At 41.9% G+C, this 17905-nt stretch overlaps 1 protein-coding gene across 3 annotated transcripts; it reads left to right on the forward strand.

Moving 5' to 3' along the window:
- Window positions 1–335: 335 nt before the first annotated feature.
- Window positions 336–11265, forward strand: LOC115578634 (H-2 class I histocompatibility antigen, L-D alpha chain-like). 3 transcript variants are annotated; one of them, XM_030411689.1, is made up of 8 exons: window positions 336–651; window positions 2779–3051; window positions 3746–4036; window positions 4564–4848; window positions 7493–7606; window positions 10004–10033; window positions 10207–10239; window positions 10986–11265. In XM_030411689.1, exons 2-5 carry the CDS (start codon window positions 2856–2858, stop codon window positions 7585–7587), a joined length of 867 nt encoding a protein of 288 aa, XP_030267549.1. In that variant the 5' UTR covers window positions 336–651; window positions 2779–2855; the 3' UTR covers window positions 7588–7606; window positions 10004–10033; window positions 10207–10239; window positions 10986–11265. The 3 variants fall into 3 exon arrangements, with proteins under 3 accessions (XP_030267549.1, XP_030267550.1, XP_030267548.1); XM_030411690.1 differs by having other exon boundaries at window positions 341–460; XM_030411688.1 differs by lacking the exon at window positions 336–651 and adding an exon at window positions 1928–2123.
- The last annotated feature ends 6640 nt before the right edge of the window (window positions 11266–17905 follow it).

Genomic DNA, 17905 nt, shown 5'->3' on the forward strand with positions numbered 1-17905 from the left:
GGAGTAAAAGTACAATATTTACCTCTAAACTGTTGTGAAGTGGAAGAATAAAGTAGAAAATGGACTTGTACTTGAGTATATTGTTAACTTTAAATGTTACATATATTTTAAAAATAAATTATACATTCATGTTTTAAATATTAGAAGTATTGATAATTTCTTTTTTTTTCTTTTTTTCTTTAGTTTTCACGCGCATATTACGGCACGACGTCACTAGGTTGCGTCAGATCGCTACGTTTTCGAATCCTCTCGGCCGTTTGACGGCGGAGCGTCTCCATCAGATATACTGTGTGTGTGTGTGTGTGTGTCTCTCTCTCTGTGTGTGTGTGTGTGTGTGTGTGTGTGTGTGTGTGTGTGTGTGTGTGTGTGTGTGTGTGTGTGTGAGCAGAACCACCGGGAGCGTCTGAGAGCGTCTGTCTCCGGTGTTTCCGCCGTTTTTCCCGGTGCTAACAACTCTCCGGTAAGCTAACAGCTAACAGTTCGCCTGCTAGCTTGAGTGAGAGCGTTACCATGGTGACGCTCCGCGGTACAGGCAGCGGGCCGCCGCAGCAGCAGAGGCCGGCCAGGAGCTCCCAGTCCCCGGCGCGGGCTCCACCAGACACCCGGAGCAGGAGCACCGTCATCCGGCCGGAGAAACCTGAGCTGTCCGCTGTGAGTCAAGAGTGTTTTCTGTTTTAACTGTCAGGTCGTTTAACGCTCTCATGTGTCCTCACAGCAACAGCTTCATTCATTTAACTGCTTAAAAGTGACTCACATGTAGTTTATCATCACTGTGGAGAGAAAAAATAGGAATAAAGTTACTAAGAGAGGTAAAATCATCAAATCATATCAGAACCAGTGTGTGTTTAGAGGTGTGAGTGTTAATAATAATAAACAATAATCATTCTAATAATGTTCACACTAACCTGACACGTGAGTTATTAATATAAGTGCATGATTAGGATACTTTATATCTGTCAGATGAGCTTATTTACCTTTTTACACATTTAAATCTTATTTTGAATGAATATTTCGGTCACAGTTTGTTGTTTTAAAGATACAATCATCAAACCACTGTGCTCTGTGGGGTCACAAGGCAAAGGGAAATAGTCCAACTCATTTTTAATTTAGTGCATACAACTATTATATTGTTAATATATTATTTAATATATTATCGTTTAGACATCTTTCAACTTAACATGTTAAAAATGAAATGCTATGTGTACAATTTCAAGATAACTAGTTTTCTTATTTTGTTTTGAGGCATCTGAAGGACAACACATTCAGACCTACTTAGGTTAGATTAAATCATGACTGATCTACTTAATTTGGATTCAATCATGACTAATTGATTTTCATTGTGTGAGTGAAGGTCGGGGGGTTGGCTTCCAACTGTGAGGGGCCAAAGGTTAACAGACGATAAAGTGCTTAGCTAAGTTTGACCTGCATGCCAAATGGCGGGAGATGCTTAAGACAGGTCAACTCGTCTTTTAGTCTATTGGATAATTTACCAAAGTGACAATTAGAAGAAGTGGATGTGTACTGGAAAGGGACTCTAAAGGCCCTTGCAGGAGGAGAAGAGGGAGGGTGGCTCTTGGTAGATCTCCTTAGATCAAAAGCTGATAGGAGTTCTGATGCATTTTGGCATTTTACTTTTTCCATAGATTTGATAATATCCGAACGCGGCCGCTTCTGATCCGGACTCAAGGCTCTAGATTCTGTTTCAATAAAGATTGCTCCATCATTCCACCCAGCCTTGCCTCCGCAGAATTCTTTTATCATCAAACTACACGCCGACACCTTTGAGGAGAAAAGCCCAGAAACTACAGTTTCTTATTTGACGTATATGTCACTACCATAAATATCAAACCTGGATTCATCAGTGAAAATAACTTTTTCCAGTCATCCAATGTTTAATACTTTTATTTGCGACGTAAGTTACGTAATTTACGAGCAGCCCTTGAATGCACCACACTGCAGTAAGAAGCAGGAAGCAGCAGTTGTGCACGGTGAGCTGACTGCTGAATCAGCTCACCATCCAATAAAACTCGACATTAGAAATGAGAAAGGAGTCCTGTTTGAGGGGGAAATGAAGTCAATCGTCATTTTCGTCCTTTTATGGACAGCGGTGGCGGGAAGTAGGGGTAAGTTACAGTTTATAGACTCGTTAATGTGTCACATTGAAAACGAAAGTAAGACAGGAAGTTGTGACATTTTAAAGTTGCCTTCACAGTCCGTGCCGGAACTTCTTCCAGCTTGTTTCACAAAACATCCTACAAAGCATCATGATTTCTTGTTTGTTTTCATTATGTTAATTTCAGATATACAGCATATGTTAATGATGATGGTTCTCAGTCATCCAATCCGGGTAAATCAAAGTTCTGTATTGCAGTCATCTGGACCTGTTTTACTTATCCAGAATGCTTCCTCAGTTCTAACTCGGGGAGTTGCAGGCTTTTACACTCTGTCTGGGAGTGTCCTTACAGAATGTGGGAGTTTCAGTGTCGTTTGGGTCACTTATGGGTCGTTGACCCAACAGGCCTTCATGTGGGTTTCTAAGTCTAGGTGAGCTCAGGGGGAAATATTGCATGGACTATTTGGATTCTTAAGGAATCTTTTAATCCAGTTGATTTAAGAAAATAAATAAAAATGGTGTCAAAGCTTCGAAGCCAAAGTTCTCGATGTGTTTATTCCAAAAAATAAATGCCCAACACATCTCCACTGTGCTGCCAGAGCTTTAATCTGTCAGATCTAATGGTTCTTATCGGTCTAATAAATGTCTGTCTGTTTGACTTTCAGAGACACATTCCCTCCATTACATCTACACCGCCCTCTCCAGAGATCTCGGACTCCCGGGCATCCACAAGTTCACAGCCATGGGCATGCTGGACAACAGGATGATTGACTACTTTGACAGCAAAACTAAACAGAAAGTTCCCAAACAGACCTGGATGAAGGCTCAACTGGATCCAGAATACTGGGTCAAAGGCACACAGTCCCGCCTAAGCAAGCAGCAGTGGTTCGAAGTCAACATCAACATCCTGAAGGATCGTATGAGACAGAACGACTCAGGTAAGATCCATGAAATGTGAAGAAATAAACCGCTTTTCAATTAATCAGTAATTACTTACAAGTTGCAGTGTAGCAGAGTAAAGGTGAGAATCTTCACTGGCCTCATGATTCGATTATGATTCAGCTGTCAACGATTCAAGAGCGAAACAATACTCGATGCATCGCCGTGTACAGCATCCTCGGCGATCTATGTCACTGTACATGGCTACTTTTTCATTGACGCAGAATCTTCCATGTCAGCATCGCGATGCATCTTAGAATCGAGACATTTCCACCTTTCTTAGGCAGAAGTCAATCTCATCTGATAGGCTGGGCTCAGAAAACAAAGCTAAGCTAGTTTTCAGGTAGCAAAACCTGTCCCTGGAAAGAAAAGTGCTAATTCTGCTGAAAACGAACAACATTTTCTTCTTTAAAATAATCGTGGTTGATCATCTGTGGGTCTTTTACAGGTGTAAGATTTTTACACATGTTCATTTATAATTTTATAAATTATATGTCCATTATGTCCACTTACACACTTACTTAATACTTTTTTCTTTTAAAATTTGAAACCTGTTTTATCCAAACCCTCAAGAATCAGCATGTTATCATATAATGTTTCATCAGAAAACCACAAATATTCAGATTTATCTCAGCTCACTGTGTTGTTGTTTGTCCTTTATTTCACCGCCTGGTCTTTCCTCTCTGGTTACAGATCTCCATGTTCTTCAGTGGATGGTTGGCTGTGAGGGTGAAATGCAGGAAGACGGCACGATGAAGTTCCACCGTGGCATGGATAGATACAACTACGATGGAACCGACTTCCTGTCTTTTGACAACTTCCACTCAGTTTGGGTCGCCCTGGTCAAAGCAGCAGAAGAGACCAAGAGGAAGTGGGATAATGACACCGTCCTGAATAATTACACCAAAAGCTACGTGGAGAATGAGTGTATGCAGTGGCTGAACAAGTTCTGGAGTTACGGGATGAATCAGCTCAAAACAGCCTGTACGTATTACTGAAGGCCTTTTATGTGTTTTTAATGTCATTAATACAGTAAAAGATAATAATAGTAGCACGAGAAATCTAATTACTGCTGTGCCACTTGTTAAAATATGAAACATGAAACTAACTGGACATAAAACAGTTTGGGTTTTATAACATCTGTTTAATTTTTGTTTGACAGACAACTGAAAAAAATAAATTCTGTCAGCATGTAAAAATGTCATTTTCAGCTCCAGTTGTGGCAAAATTGGTGCCACAAAGGTTTGATCATATTTGATCAAATCTAACTTCTATAGATGAAATTATGAGTTTGGGTTAGGTTGATATTTCCTTATTGAATTCGCCTGAATGTAACATTTGGCTCATGTCATCACCCACATCCTCCTTCCTCTGATGTCCAGATGTCAAATAAAAAACAAACATAGTAAACAACAAAGTGTCCATCATACAGCGGTGATTGTTAAGAAATCATTGTCATAGAGGCCAATCGTATGTTTGGTCAAATATTAAGTTACGGTTTGTGTCTCCAGCTCCACCTGAGGTATACCTGTTATCACGGGACACCAACGTCGAGTCAAACATCCGTTTGACGTGCCTGGCGACAGGTTTCTCCTTCCAAGACATCATCATGTGGATCAAAAGGGACGGCCGCAAACTGTATAGAGAGGACGGACTGCAGACCTTGGGTGTTCGACCGAATGAAGACAACACGTTCCAGAGACGAGACAGTGTGGAGATCTTAAGGAAGGACAAGTCCAAATACACCTGTGAAGTCATTCATGAAGCATCCAGTGTGTATGTGATGAAGGAGTGGGGTAAGAATCTGTTTCTTGTTTTTACTTGTTTCTCATTTTGTTTTTAGTTTTCACAGTTTTGCAGAAAGATGCTGTGACACGTGTCAAATTAGGTTACACGTAAAGGTTCTTCACCACATGGAAGCCTCAACTGGGGTCAACTTGAATGATCATTTAGGTTCATTTACACTTTCAGAGATAAGAGTCGCACATCTGGACACGTTTTGGTGACAGTAGCTCCTCTAAACTAAATCCTACGGCTACTTAGACAGAAAATCACTTTCTGTCATTGACAGTTTATAGTTTATATTGCTGATTTATAATCTGTCCAATGTGACGTTACTATAAACTGATACATCGAGTGCAAAAAAGGAAATGCTCTCTCTGTTCTGATAGCTCTTTGTGTTTATACAACATTTACCTCGAGACGAGATGAGCAGAAAACAGGAGAGTTTAGCTCCACTTCCAAAGTTACTATGTGCTGTTTACAAGGCTCATTATTAGAGTGTAAATCATCTTGATCTGAATTAATTATTAACAATGAATTGCGGTCTTCCAAGTGGCCGGACTGTCAAACCAAACTCCATTTTAAAAGCAGTAGTTTTATGGTAGGGCCTTATTTTTGTGTTGTTTTGAGTTGTAGTTAAACCGTCACAGACTCGATCTGCAGGCCCAACCTGCACAGGTTATTTACTCATTGTAGCGCCTCTCTAGCATGTTCTTTTAAATATCAAAATTGGTTTGGCTTCAACGCCCACGTGGATTCCCTCCTCCTTGAACCGGCACCTTATCGTGGTGGAGGGGTTTGAGCACCAGAATGATCCTAGGAGCTATGTTGTCCGGGGCTTAATGCCCCTGGTAGGGTCTCCCAAGGCAAACAGGTCCTAGGTGACGGGTCAGACTAAGATCGGTTCACTAGCCCCTAATGACAGAAAGAACACCAAGGACGTGCACGTCGCCCGGATTGGCGTCACCGGGGCCCCACCCTGGAGCCAGGCCTGGGGTTGGGGCTTGCAGGCGAGCGCCTGGTGGCCGGGTCTTTGCCCACAGGACCCGGCCGGGCGCAGCCCGAACGAGCAATGTGGGCCCGCCCTCCTGTGGGCTCACCACTTGCGGGAGGGTTCAGAAGGGGCCGATGCAGTGGGATATGGGTGGCAGTTGTGGGCGGGGGCCCCGGTGACCCAATCCCTGGATGGTGACTCTAGCCATGGGGACATGGAATGTCACCTCGCTGGGGGGAAAGAGCCTGAGCTGGTGCGGGAGATTGAGCGGTACCGGCTAGAAATAGTTGGGCTCACCTCCACACACATTCTGGGCTCTGGAACCCAACTCCTTGAGAGAGGCTGGAGTCTCTTCCCCTGTTCTTGTTCTTGCCGGCAGAAACACACGAACAGCCAATCAGCTAACAGACGGGCGGACCCGGCGTGCGGAAACAGCCTATCATATCCCCGGACGTCACCAGTTACACGCAAACAGCCAATCATTTAGCTGCTGTGTAGTTCGGTTACAGTAGTTACCATGTGGGTTTGTTTACAACGGAGTAGCATGCAGTGAGAAGCCGGGAGGAGAGGCGGCCGCTATGTAGCGGAAACTGGCACCGGTAGTATAGTAATCCACGGTAGTACCGTCGTGTAGAATTTCTAGTATAGTAGGAACCGTTACAACATGGCACCGCGGGGTACCGTGGGTATCGTGCAACTCTACCTATGGCCATGAACTTTGGGTCATGACCGAAAGAATAAGATCCCGGATACAAGCGGACGAAATGAGTTTCCTCCGCAGGGTGGCAGGGCGCTCCCTTAGAGATAGGGTGAGAAGCTCTGTTACTGTCAGGTGGGGGGTTAAAGGGAAGACTCAGGAAAAGGGGAAGGTGGACCCAAATGCAGTTACGGACAAGAGGCAGGGCGTGGGGAACAAAAGGCGAGCTTTATTTAAAAGCTGAATACAAAAACAGAAGCAGGCAAAGTAGCAAATGAAAGCGAGGCAAAGTAGCAAATTAAAGCAAGACAAAGTACAAAGAAAAAGGCAAAGTTCAAATCAAAGATGCAAAATGCAAAACTCCAAAAACACATACCGTGGGGGAACAAGGAACAGACAGAAGCACAGGCACAGGAACTGGAGCATGGAGCATGGAGCATGGACGGACGGACGCTGACAAGAACATACGGACGCTGACAAGAACACAACAGACAGATTTACAGTCATGACAGTTACCCAGGAGGAGCTCGGAGTAGAGCCGCTGCTCCTCCACATCGAGAGGAGCCAGCTGAGGTGGCTCGGGCATCTGTTTCGGATGCCCCCGGGACACCTCCCTCGGGAGGTATTCCTAGCATGTCCCGCCGGGACATTCGGACAGCACTACAAAATGGCGTAGTCACTGTGTAGTGCACTATAGAGGGAGTAGTGAGTGATTTCGGACAAAGCCTATTACTTTCTGCCTCGCTTCTTCTTGTTTACTGGCGGTTGGCATCCAGCTCAGTACCGCCACCTGCTGCTCTGGAGTGTACACGCTTCGCCTCGTTAGTAGATGAGAAAAAGAAGTTGCACATGCCTCTGAACCCAACGGGACACACGCAAACCGAACCAAGACAGCCGAGCCAAATGGTTCAGACGGTTTTCATAAACCGTTCCATCCCTATAACAGAGATCTTTTTCTGTGTTTTAGAAAACTCAGGTTCTGGCTCAGGAGGATCCATCATTGGTGCGGCAGTTGGAGGGCTCCTGGTCCTGGTCCTGGTCGCTGTGGTGCTGGTCGTCTAAAAAAAGAGAGGCATCATTGGTAAGTGAAATATATTTGCATTGTCTTCTGTGGACAACAAACAGAGCAGTGGAGTGGAAGCGAAAGTTCTCTGATTAATGAACGGCTGTGTGTCCCTTTAAAAATCAGTTATTATGAGAATTCAGCTTCATAGAAACATTTAATCAACATGTCGACGTCAAAATCATTAATATGTAATAATAAACATCCCAGATGAGTGATTCTGTACTACAGTGTTCAGTGTGGTGCATTTACACCAATTACAAATCACCTGATGATTCAGTGTGGTGGTTGTTTTATCAGGTGCAAAGGTGTGTTATTATTTTATGATGGACTTGATGAGGTCCTGTCCTGAGGTGTTGTTTGAGTTCTCACACCTGGATTGTCAGAATACACTGAATTACTAAAACAGGTAGAGATGCACCGATCGATCGGCAACCGATCGCAATCGGCCGATAATGCCCCTATCGGTTTTGATCGGAGTTCTCAAAATAGATCACATCAGGCCGATCAGATGACGTTTAAGTATAAAGACAGTGCATTGACTGCATGCAGGGTGAGAATTTCAGGGCCGCCGTCGCCCCGCACTTTGGCCTTGATGCCCTGTGAAAAGAAAACTCATCGTACGGCCACAGTGGCCTCTGTGCCCCTGGCCCGGTCAGCGTGGTGAGTTTGCCTTTAATTACAGCCACCTGAGTGCACAGTAGTCTCTCACAGTAACTTCAGTGAGTCCGCGGTTCGCGCAGGTGGAGTCTCATCATCACGATGATCTCACGTGAAAGCCTCTCAAACAGCAGCAGCGTCTCAAAACAGAAGAACGAAACTTACAGCACAGCGAGCGAGCTCAGCCGGTTTTGACATGATACGTAACTGACTTCTGTGGTAGGATTTAGTCCGGTAAAGTTGGAAATATATTCACAGATTCGAACTTCCCGGATCAATAATTCATAAGTGAAACCTTGTTAAAACACAACTGACGGCTCTTTCCTACCGTAGTGAGGAAGACAACGAGCTACAACCGTATTTTCATCCAAACGAGCGTCTGGACATTAACTCTGGTCTGTATGATCAGCCAGCTGTGAGACGAGAACGCAGGGACCGTCTACAAAGTGCAACACTGAAAAGAGAAACTACAAAAAATTCAATAACTTCACTATTATTCAGAGTGTAGTGTCACCAAAATCACTCCACACATCAGTGGTCTCCTGCTGGTTATTCTACAATTTTTTGTTTGGAAAAAATGTGCTTTGCCATAATTTTGGGGAATTTCTATTTGGGAGAAATATTCAGTAACACTAATATTCAGTGTGGTGTCACAAAAATCACCTCTCCCTAACCCTGCTTAACAAAAACTACTTTCTAATGTAACTTTAACTTGATTTTGGTATAAAAAAAAATGTTTTAATACATAATCCATGTCTTATTATAAATTAGGATGTTATGGTATCAGTCTGAAAGGTAAATCAACACATTTTACTCAGTGGCCTTTGTGCCCTGTCATGTGGCCTGGTGCCCCTGACAAACAAACTGAAGGCCAAATGGACTTGCCCCTAAAATGACAAAATTCCCTCCCTGACTGCATTCCCACTAGTAAGCTACAGTTACTCTATGTAAGCTGAGTCCAAGTTGTCTCTAAGAGATTCTAGAGTGTGAAATATTGCACATTGCCTCAGCCTGCAATAAAACGGTGGTCAATTCATGAAACTTTCTCATCTCCTAATTTTTATACTTAATAATACAATGTCAATGTTGTGTAAGAAGAATCATTAATTAAATATATGAAAGTTACACAAGACAACAATATAGAAGAATTTATGGATTTGACGCTGTGATCAGTGATCGGCAATATCGGGATCGGCAGATACTGCTTTCGGTGATCGGCCCTAAAAATCCTGATCGGTGCATCTCTAAAAACAGGACTCGAACAAATCTGTTAAAGAATTAGAATCTCTCCCCTCAGCAGAGCCGTTAACAGAACATTCAGGTAGCAGCAGGTTCGTCAGTGGATTTTTGACTTTCACCTGTTTTAATGACGCTCATATCAGCTGCCACTGATTAACTGAGTGAGTCACATGATGACAAAACAGAAGGAGGCTATGGAGGCTGTTTTCCAGCGGAAAACGTTGCTTTGTGAGTTAAAGTTCAGGACGTTTCTCTTTTGTTTGATGAGTGAAGGATCTGTTTATCTGTCAAACTGAACACCATCAGACCGTCACACTCCGGTCCACTCTGAAGTCTCGTCTCTGTTACAACCTCTGAACCAAACTGTCCCCGTTCCACCTCTGCAGCTTTCATACAGACCAGAGGTGGAACAACAGTACCATATATGTATATTATATAAGAGTGAATTTTTGAATGCTTGTGTTTGTTTCACTTTGCTGCTTCCTTTAAACACCACTTCCTCTGTTTTCTTCACAGGCAGTCAAGACAGCAAAACTCTCACCATCAGTAAGTATTTTTATCACCTGATTTAATAATAGTGACCAACAGCGTCTTTCTCTTTGACTTCTTCCTGCTCAGGCTGTAACATCTGGACAGTAACTTCACATAGACTTTAACAAAGTTAAATCTGAATGGATCAAAATAGTTTGTGTGAGTTTAAACTTTGTCTTTCTAAACAGGAAACACACCTGAAGTTAAAATCCTGCTCAGTGGTAAGTGTTTTATTTCTCCTCTGTAGATTCTGTTAAAGGTAGAAGTCTTAATTCTGAACATTTCTGTAGTTATTGTGCAGATGATTAATATTATATATGTAATATGTAACAACTGTGGTTCAGATGGAGGATTTGTTCCACTGTTTAATGTGATGTTGACGGGCCTCAAACAGTCTGAAGATAAAGTGATAAACACAGATTGTGATAAACATGTGCACTCTGTAGAGAATAAATGTTACTGAGAAGAGAAAATCTTCATTACATTTACATTTAGTGCATTTAGCAGAAGCTTTAGTCCAAAGCTACTAACAATAAACACATTAGTCACAAAAAGAAATAACAACACATCACCATTGATAAAGTAACAATCTTCACTGACTGATTTTTTTCTGTCTAAACAAACTAAATGAACAAACTGTCTTTGTCTTCATGACTGAATAACAAACTGACCTGAGAAGGTTTGTTTTATTACCTCATTAATATTGTTAATATTAAAATTCTGACTTTCAATTTCTTCTCTAAAACTGCAGAGTGCCACTTTAACATTATGGGTTCCTAATATTGTGTGTTTGTGTGTGTAGACAGAGAGGAGGAGCTGCAGTTACTGATAGTTTCAGAAATGTTTTCTTTATTTGACATTTTTGTTAATTTGTCAAAAGAGATATTCATTGATTTAGATTAAAATTGTATTTATGTGGCAACTATGCACTCTATGTCAAGAATAACACTTGTGTTCATCTTTGCAGCCAATAATGGAACAAACCGCAGTCCAGAGGCTGACAGTCTCCTGCTGCAGAAAGGCAACAAGCATCGACAAACAAGTTCCATGTAGCGTAAGAACTCTTCACAAAAGTCCTACAGAGAGATGGAAACTGATCCAAAAAATGCAAACAAACGTGGGTCAAAAGAAGAATTCCGATTATGGCCGTGTAGAAGACACGCGCTGTGTTACCAGCTCCCATGCAATTCCTTATATATTCGATATTCATGATATGTCCACTATGCTGTATAAGAAGAGGAAAAAAAGAAACTCTGCTCTCCAAGGAAATATCTGCTGAATCCAACCAACCTGAGCCGGATCTTTGAGAGGGGAGATGAACCTACAGCTGCTTGAAGTCCACAGAAACTACCTGAAGTATCTTCACCTCCACGTGTTGGCTTGATCGGAGGCCTGTCAACTTGTTACCTCCTAAATAATAACTTGAACTGCTTCACCACGTACTGTAACACTGTGAACAACGGTATCATGGGACACTTGAAATCGCAAACTGCATAGAGCACAGTTCCTGTATTAAATACTGTGTGTTTACATATGTTTACCTGGTCCCATCCAGCTGTTCTACACTTGATGCTTGGTCTGTTTAATGACCCAAGGCCTCGTTTGACTGGTTTACCTACATAGGTACATTCAGATTTAATATAAATGACTCAGGTAATCTATCCCAAACCATCAGCGATGATCCAAACAAATGCTAACATATCATCTCTCTTCCCCCTGACATGATGGAGCTCTCTACCTTTGAATGAATATCTGACCTAAATGTATTTACCTATTTGCAGCACTGCCAACACCAAGTGTTCTTTAAGAAATTGTACAGCCAGATCTCATGATTCCTGTGGAACGGTGAAGCTCCGAGAGTCGAGCTTGAAACTCCTTGTTGTCCCACTGAGCAGAGAGCTCAACCTACCTGACTTTCAGTTATACTGTCGGCTGCACAAAGCAAAGCTATTTGGTCTTTGGATCATCATTAAAAAGTTGTTGAGATAGAGATGCTGCGATTTTGTTACATTTTTACAGGACAGAACTTCCATTAATCATGACTTGAAGCTACATTGTGTGTTTTTTAAATTTTTTTATTTTACTTGTTTTTTTGTATTGATTTTTACTTTTTTGTGAGGATATCTTTCATCCTAATGCAGCTGTTACAGTTGTTTATATAACTGTTCTTTATACTGTCACTGTTGTGTGTGTGGGAGCAGTCAGGGTTTGATGCTGCACTGAATCTTGAAGAACATAATTGATGCCTTGATACTCGTTCTCAGGCTCATCTGCACTTATTACTTATTACTACTTACTGACTGCGTTTAAACAGGGAAACATTTGGAAAGAAGCTTTTACAGATTGCAGTCGTGTAGAACGACTGACGAGATCTGTAGTAAAAACACTGAATGATGAAGCAGCAGGAAGTGAGTGACAGGCAGAGGTCATTTAACTGCCATGATTTTATCCATTCAGTATTCTCTGATTCATGTACATTTTTACTTTAATTGAGCTTTTAACTTTTGGGATGTTTGTGACTCAGTTGACATGATTGTATTGATGATTATTCTCTTATTTGTCTGGAAAAGGTTGAAAATGTGAATCCATGTGCCAGTTTATGAAAGATAACCAAGTGATGTTGATATTTTTGTTCCTGGTTCTTCTTTCTATTTTCTCCTGTCAGTCTTTTTAATGTTCTTCTCTTTTTTGAGTGATTTTGTACGAATTGTGTGAAATCAAAGAAGCACTTGTTCAATGAATAAAGTAAAATATTCTGCATTGTCATTGGATTGAAGTGTTTTAGAAAAGATTCACCAGCTCTGAAAGAAAGAAATCTAACTGTGGTGGCTGATTTTAGCCCAACTGGTCCTTTAAAGGAGTGGAGTGGAGGAAAAGTAAAATATTTGCCTCTAAAACTATCTGCTACTATACATGTAGTATAAATATACACTGTAGAGCAGGGGTCGACCTTTTTTTCTTTTTTATTAAATTGTTGTTAGATTATTTATAATTGTTCGAATTGTGTAAAATCAAACAAGCACTTGTTCAATGATTAAACAAAATATTCTGGAATCGTTGTTGGATTGAAGTGTTTGAGAAAAGATTCACCAGCTCTGAAAGAAAGAAATCTAACTGTGGTGGCTGATTTTAATCCAACCGGTCCTTTAAAGGAGTGAAGTGGAGTAAAAGTAGAATATTTGCCTCTAAAACTATCTGCTACTATACATGTAGTATAAATATACACTGTAGAGCAGGGGTCGGCTTATAATCAGTCCATGACTAGACCTTTTTTTTCTTTTTTTTATTAAATTGTTAAGTAAATTGATTAAGACATTAGCTTTTTGGCTCTGATGTAGCCTGCATTCTTCAACTAGTAATTAAATAATTATTTAATCAATGAAGTGGAGTAAAAGTACAATATTTGCCTTTAAAACTACCTGCTACTTTATATATATACATGCATATATTTTTTATGCATGTGTACACTGTAGAGCAGGGGTCGACCTTTTTTCTTTTTATTAAATTGTTAGATTATTTATAATTGTTCGAATTGTGTAAAATCAAACAAGCACTTGTTCAATGATTAAACAAAACAAAATATTCTGGAATCGTTGTTGGATTGAAGTGTTTGAGAAAAAATTCACCAGCTCTGAAAGAAAGAAATCTAACTGTGGTGGCTGATTTTAACCCAACTTGTCCTTCAACAGTTTAAAGTCTGTGTAAAGCGGCAAAAAAATTGTGTTATGAGTTTGTCACACCAAAGAAACATGTATCATTGACCACTGAGCCAAATTTGAAAGATTAAAAAATTTGTTAAGTATATAAAATTAGGTCTCTAAATCATGGAAAAACAAGCACTTCTTTCTGCTGTGAAACGCTGGGGGCGTGTCAGTTAGAGGCGCTGGAACCACGCCCATGCGGCGGGGGCTACACGTCATGTTAATGACGTCGGTGTCTCCCCAGGTGTTCCCCAGGTGTTCCCCTTGTCTATCTAAACCCACGGACAGTTTATAATCATATAGATGCTGTTATAACGTGTAGTGATTGAGATCCTGACCCACTAAACATCCTGGAAAGTGACGGAGTGAAGTTTTTCGCGCTAAATTACATAATTATACATAATCACCATCAGTAAACAGGACGCTGTCTGACTCTGTCACTCGCGGCGATGGAGGCTGTTTTTGGGGGACAGTTTCCTGAAGTCTCGGTCAGGAGGGCTGGCGGTCGCGGTGATTTATTTTCGTCAAACACTCGGTGAGTTAAACACTCTTGTGACAAGCGTGACAGACGCTGTTTTGTGAGCAGAAATGTGAGGAAGAGTCGGGAGGACAGGGAGGGGACGGACCGGAGGACAGACACTTCTCCACATACAGCTGTGGTATTTGTTTTCCTCATATAAGTTGCTAAAGACAGTTACAGTTACTACGTTACTTTTGTTCGGTCCTGTAACGTTGCTTTGTGGGACATTTCTCTGTATTTAGTTGAGGTGAAGGACCTGTGCAGTTATCAGACTGTCAGACCGACAACGCCCTACACACCCGCGCCTCCGGATTATCCGTTCACACTGGGACGGCTTCACCAATAATGCGCCCTGATATTACCGCCAACATACTGCCGGTGGGACCCGGCATAATGTGGCCGCCGCCGTCAGCGGAACGGAGTGGGTCGGCTGCAGCTGCGGTGGTGGCGGCGCGGCCACATTATGCCGGTGGGTACCCGCCGTCAGTGGGATGGAGAGTGTCAGCGGCGGTCAGCAGCGGCCACATCTCCTCGTTGGCGGAGGAGAGGATGCAAGCCCGGGACGGAGTTGACCAGCGTCAATGGACTTCCCCGTTCCTTACGTTTGTCATCTGAAGGAAACTTAAATAAGCTAACAGCGCCGTCCCCCTGCACACTGTGGCATCCAGGAAAGCTGCAGAGGATGTGGAGGAGACATGGCTGGTTAGCTGACTGGTTAGCTGGTTAGCTAGCTGCAAACTATTGTAAGCAATGCTATCCGAGACTGGAGAGTGAGTGGGAGAACCGCTGAAGCTGATGCGCTGAACGTATTTATAGTCACTTCCGCAGCGGGGCGGGGTTTATGCAAATCATATAGCCGCATTACGTAACGCGGCCATGATTTGCATGATTTCTGACCCGCCCATAAATCCTGAACACATAAATGTGAAAAACTGTTTGTTTTTTAGCTCCAAAATCAATTCTACATGGCCGAATGGCTTTTACATGGTTTAAGTAAAACACATTTATGACCTGTTTGATGTGTTAGAAGAAAATGGCTGATTTGGTTTACACGGACTTTAAAGGAGTGAAGTGGAGGAAAAGTACAATATTTGCCTCTAAAATGTTGTGAAGTGGAAGAATAAAGTAGAAAATGGACGTGTACTTGAGTATATTGTTAACTTTAAATGTTACATATATTTTAAAAATAAATTATACATTCATGTTTTAAATATTGAAGTATGATAATTTCTTTCTTTTTCTTTTTTTCTTTAGTTTTCACGCGCATATTACGGCATGACGTCACTAGTGGCTCAGATCGCTACGTTTTCGAATCCTCTCGGCGGTTTGACGGCGGAGCATCTCCATCAGATATACTGTGGTGCGTGTTTGTGTGTGTGTGTGTGTGTGTGTGTGTGTGTGTGTGTGTGAGCAGAACCACCGGGAGCGTCTGAGAGCGTCTGTCTCCGTGTTTCCGCCGTTTTTCCCGGTGCTAACAACTCTCCGGAAGCTAACAGCTAACAGTTCGCCTGCTAGCTGAGTGAGAACGTTACCATGGTGACGCTCCGCGGTACAGGCCGCCGCAGCAGCAGCAGGCCGGCCAGGAGCTCCCAGTCCCCGGCGCGGGGTCCACCAGACACCCGGAGCAGGAGCACCGTCATCCGGCCGGAAGAAACCTGAGCTGTCCGCTGTGAGTCAAGAGTGTTTTCTGTTTTAACTGTCAGGTCGTTTAACGCTCTCATGTGTCCTCACAGCAACAGCTTCATTCATTTAACTGCTTAAAAGTGACTCACATGTAGTTTATCATCACTGTGGAGAGAAAAAATAGGAATAAAGTTACTAAGAGATAAAATCATCAAATCATATCAGAAGACCAGTGTGTGTTTAGAGGTGTGAGTGTTAATAATAATAACAATAATCTTCTAATAATGTTCACACTAACCTGACATGTGAGTTATAATATGTGCATGATTAGGAAATTTATATCTGTCAGATGAGCTTATTACCTTTTTACACATTTAAATCTTATTTTGAATGAATATTCGGTCACAGTTTGTTGTTTTAAAAGATCATCAAACCACTGCGCTGTGGGGTCACAAGGCAAAGGGAAATAGTCCAACTCATTTTTAATTTAGTGCATACAACTATTATATTGTTATATATTTAATATATTAGTTTAGACATCTTTCAACTTAACATGTTAAAAATGAAATGCTATGTGTACAATTTCAATATAACTACTTTCCTTATTTTGTTTTGAGTCATCTGGAGGACAACACATTCAGTACTACTTAGGTTAGATTCAATCATGACTGATCTACTTAATTTGGATTCAGTCATGACTAATTGATTTTCATTGTGTGAGTGAAGGTCGGGGGGTTGGCTTCCAACTGTGAGGGGCCAAAGGTTAACAGATGATAAAGTGCTTAGCTAAGTTTGACCTGCATGCCAAATGGTGGGAGATGCTTAAGACAGGTCAACTCGTCTTTTAGTCTATTGGATAATTTAACCAAAGTGACAATTAGAAGAAGTGGATGTGTACTGGAAAGGGACTCTAAAGGCCCTTGCAGGAGGAGAAGAGGGAGGGTGGGTCTTGGTAGATCTCCTTAGATCAAAAGCTGATAGGAGTTCTGATAGACAAGATCCGAACGCGGCTGCTTCTGATCCGGACTCAAGGCTCTAGATTCTGTTTCAATAAAGATTGCTCCATCATTCCACCCAGCCTTGCCTCCGCAGAATTCTTTTATTATCAAACTACACGCCGACACCTTTGAGGAGAAAAGCCCTGAAACTACAGTTTTATTGACGTCACTACCATAAATATCAAACCTGGATTCATCAGTGAAATAACTTTTTCCAGTCATCCAATGTTTAATACTTTTATTTGCGACGTAAGTTACGTAATTTACGAGCACCCTTGAATGCACCACACTGCAGTAAGAAGCAGGAAGCAGCAGTTGTGCACGGTGAGCTGACTGCTGAATCAGCTCACCATCCAATAAACTCGACATTAGAAATGAGAAAGGAGTCCTGTTTGAGGGGGAAATGAAGTCAATCGTCATTTTCGTCCTTTTATGGACAGCGGTGGCGGGAAGTAGGGGTAAGTTACAGTTTTATAGACTCGTTAATGTGTCACATTGAAAACGAAAGTAAGACAGGAAGTTGCCTTCACAGTCCGTGCCGGAACTTCTTCCAGCTTGTTTCACAAAACATCCTACAAAGCATCATGATTTCTAGTTTGTTTTCATTATTTTTTCAGATATACAGCATATGTTAATGATGATGGTTCTCAGTCATCCAATCCGGGTAAATCAAAGTTCTGTATTGCAGTCATCTGGACCTGTTTTACTTATCCAGAATGCTTCCTCAGTTCTAACTCGGGGGGTTCAGGCTTATACAGTGTGGGAGTGTAATTACAGAATGTAATACGTGGGTCACTATGGGTCGTTGACCCAACAGGCCTTCATGTGGGTTTCTAAGTCTAGGTGAGCTCAGGGGAAATATTGCATGGACTATTTGGATTCTTAAGGAATCTTTTAATCCAGTTGATTTAAAAAAATAAATAAAAATGGTGTCAAAGCTTCGAAGCCAGAGTTCTCAGTCGTTTTTCCAGTAAATGCCCACACATCTCCACTGTGCTGCCAGGGCTTTAATCTGTCAGATCTGATGGTTCTTATCTGTCTGATA

Source organism: Sparus aurata, chromosome 3, assembly GCF_900880675.1.
Source record: "Sparus aurata chromosome 3, fSpaAur1.1, whole genome shotgun sequence".
In the NCBI taxonomy this organism is placed as follows: domain Eukaryota; kingdom Metazoa; phylum Chordata; class Actinopteri; order Spariformes; family Sparidae; genus Sparus; species Sparus aurata.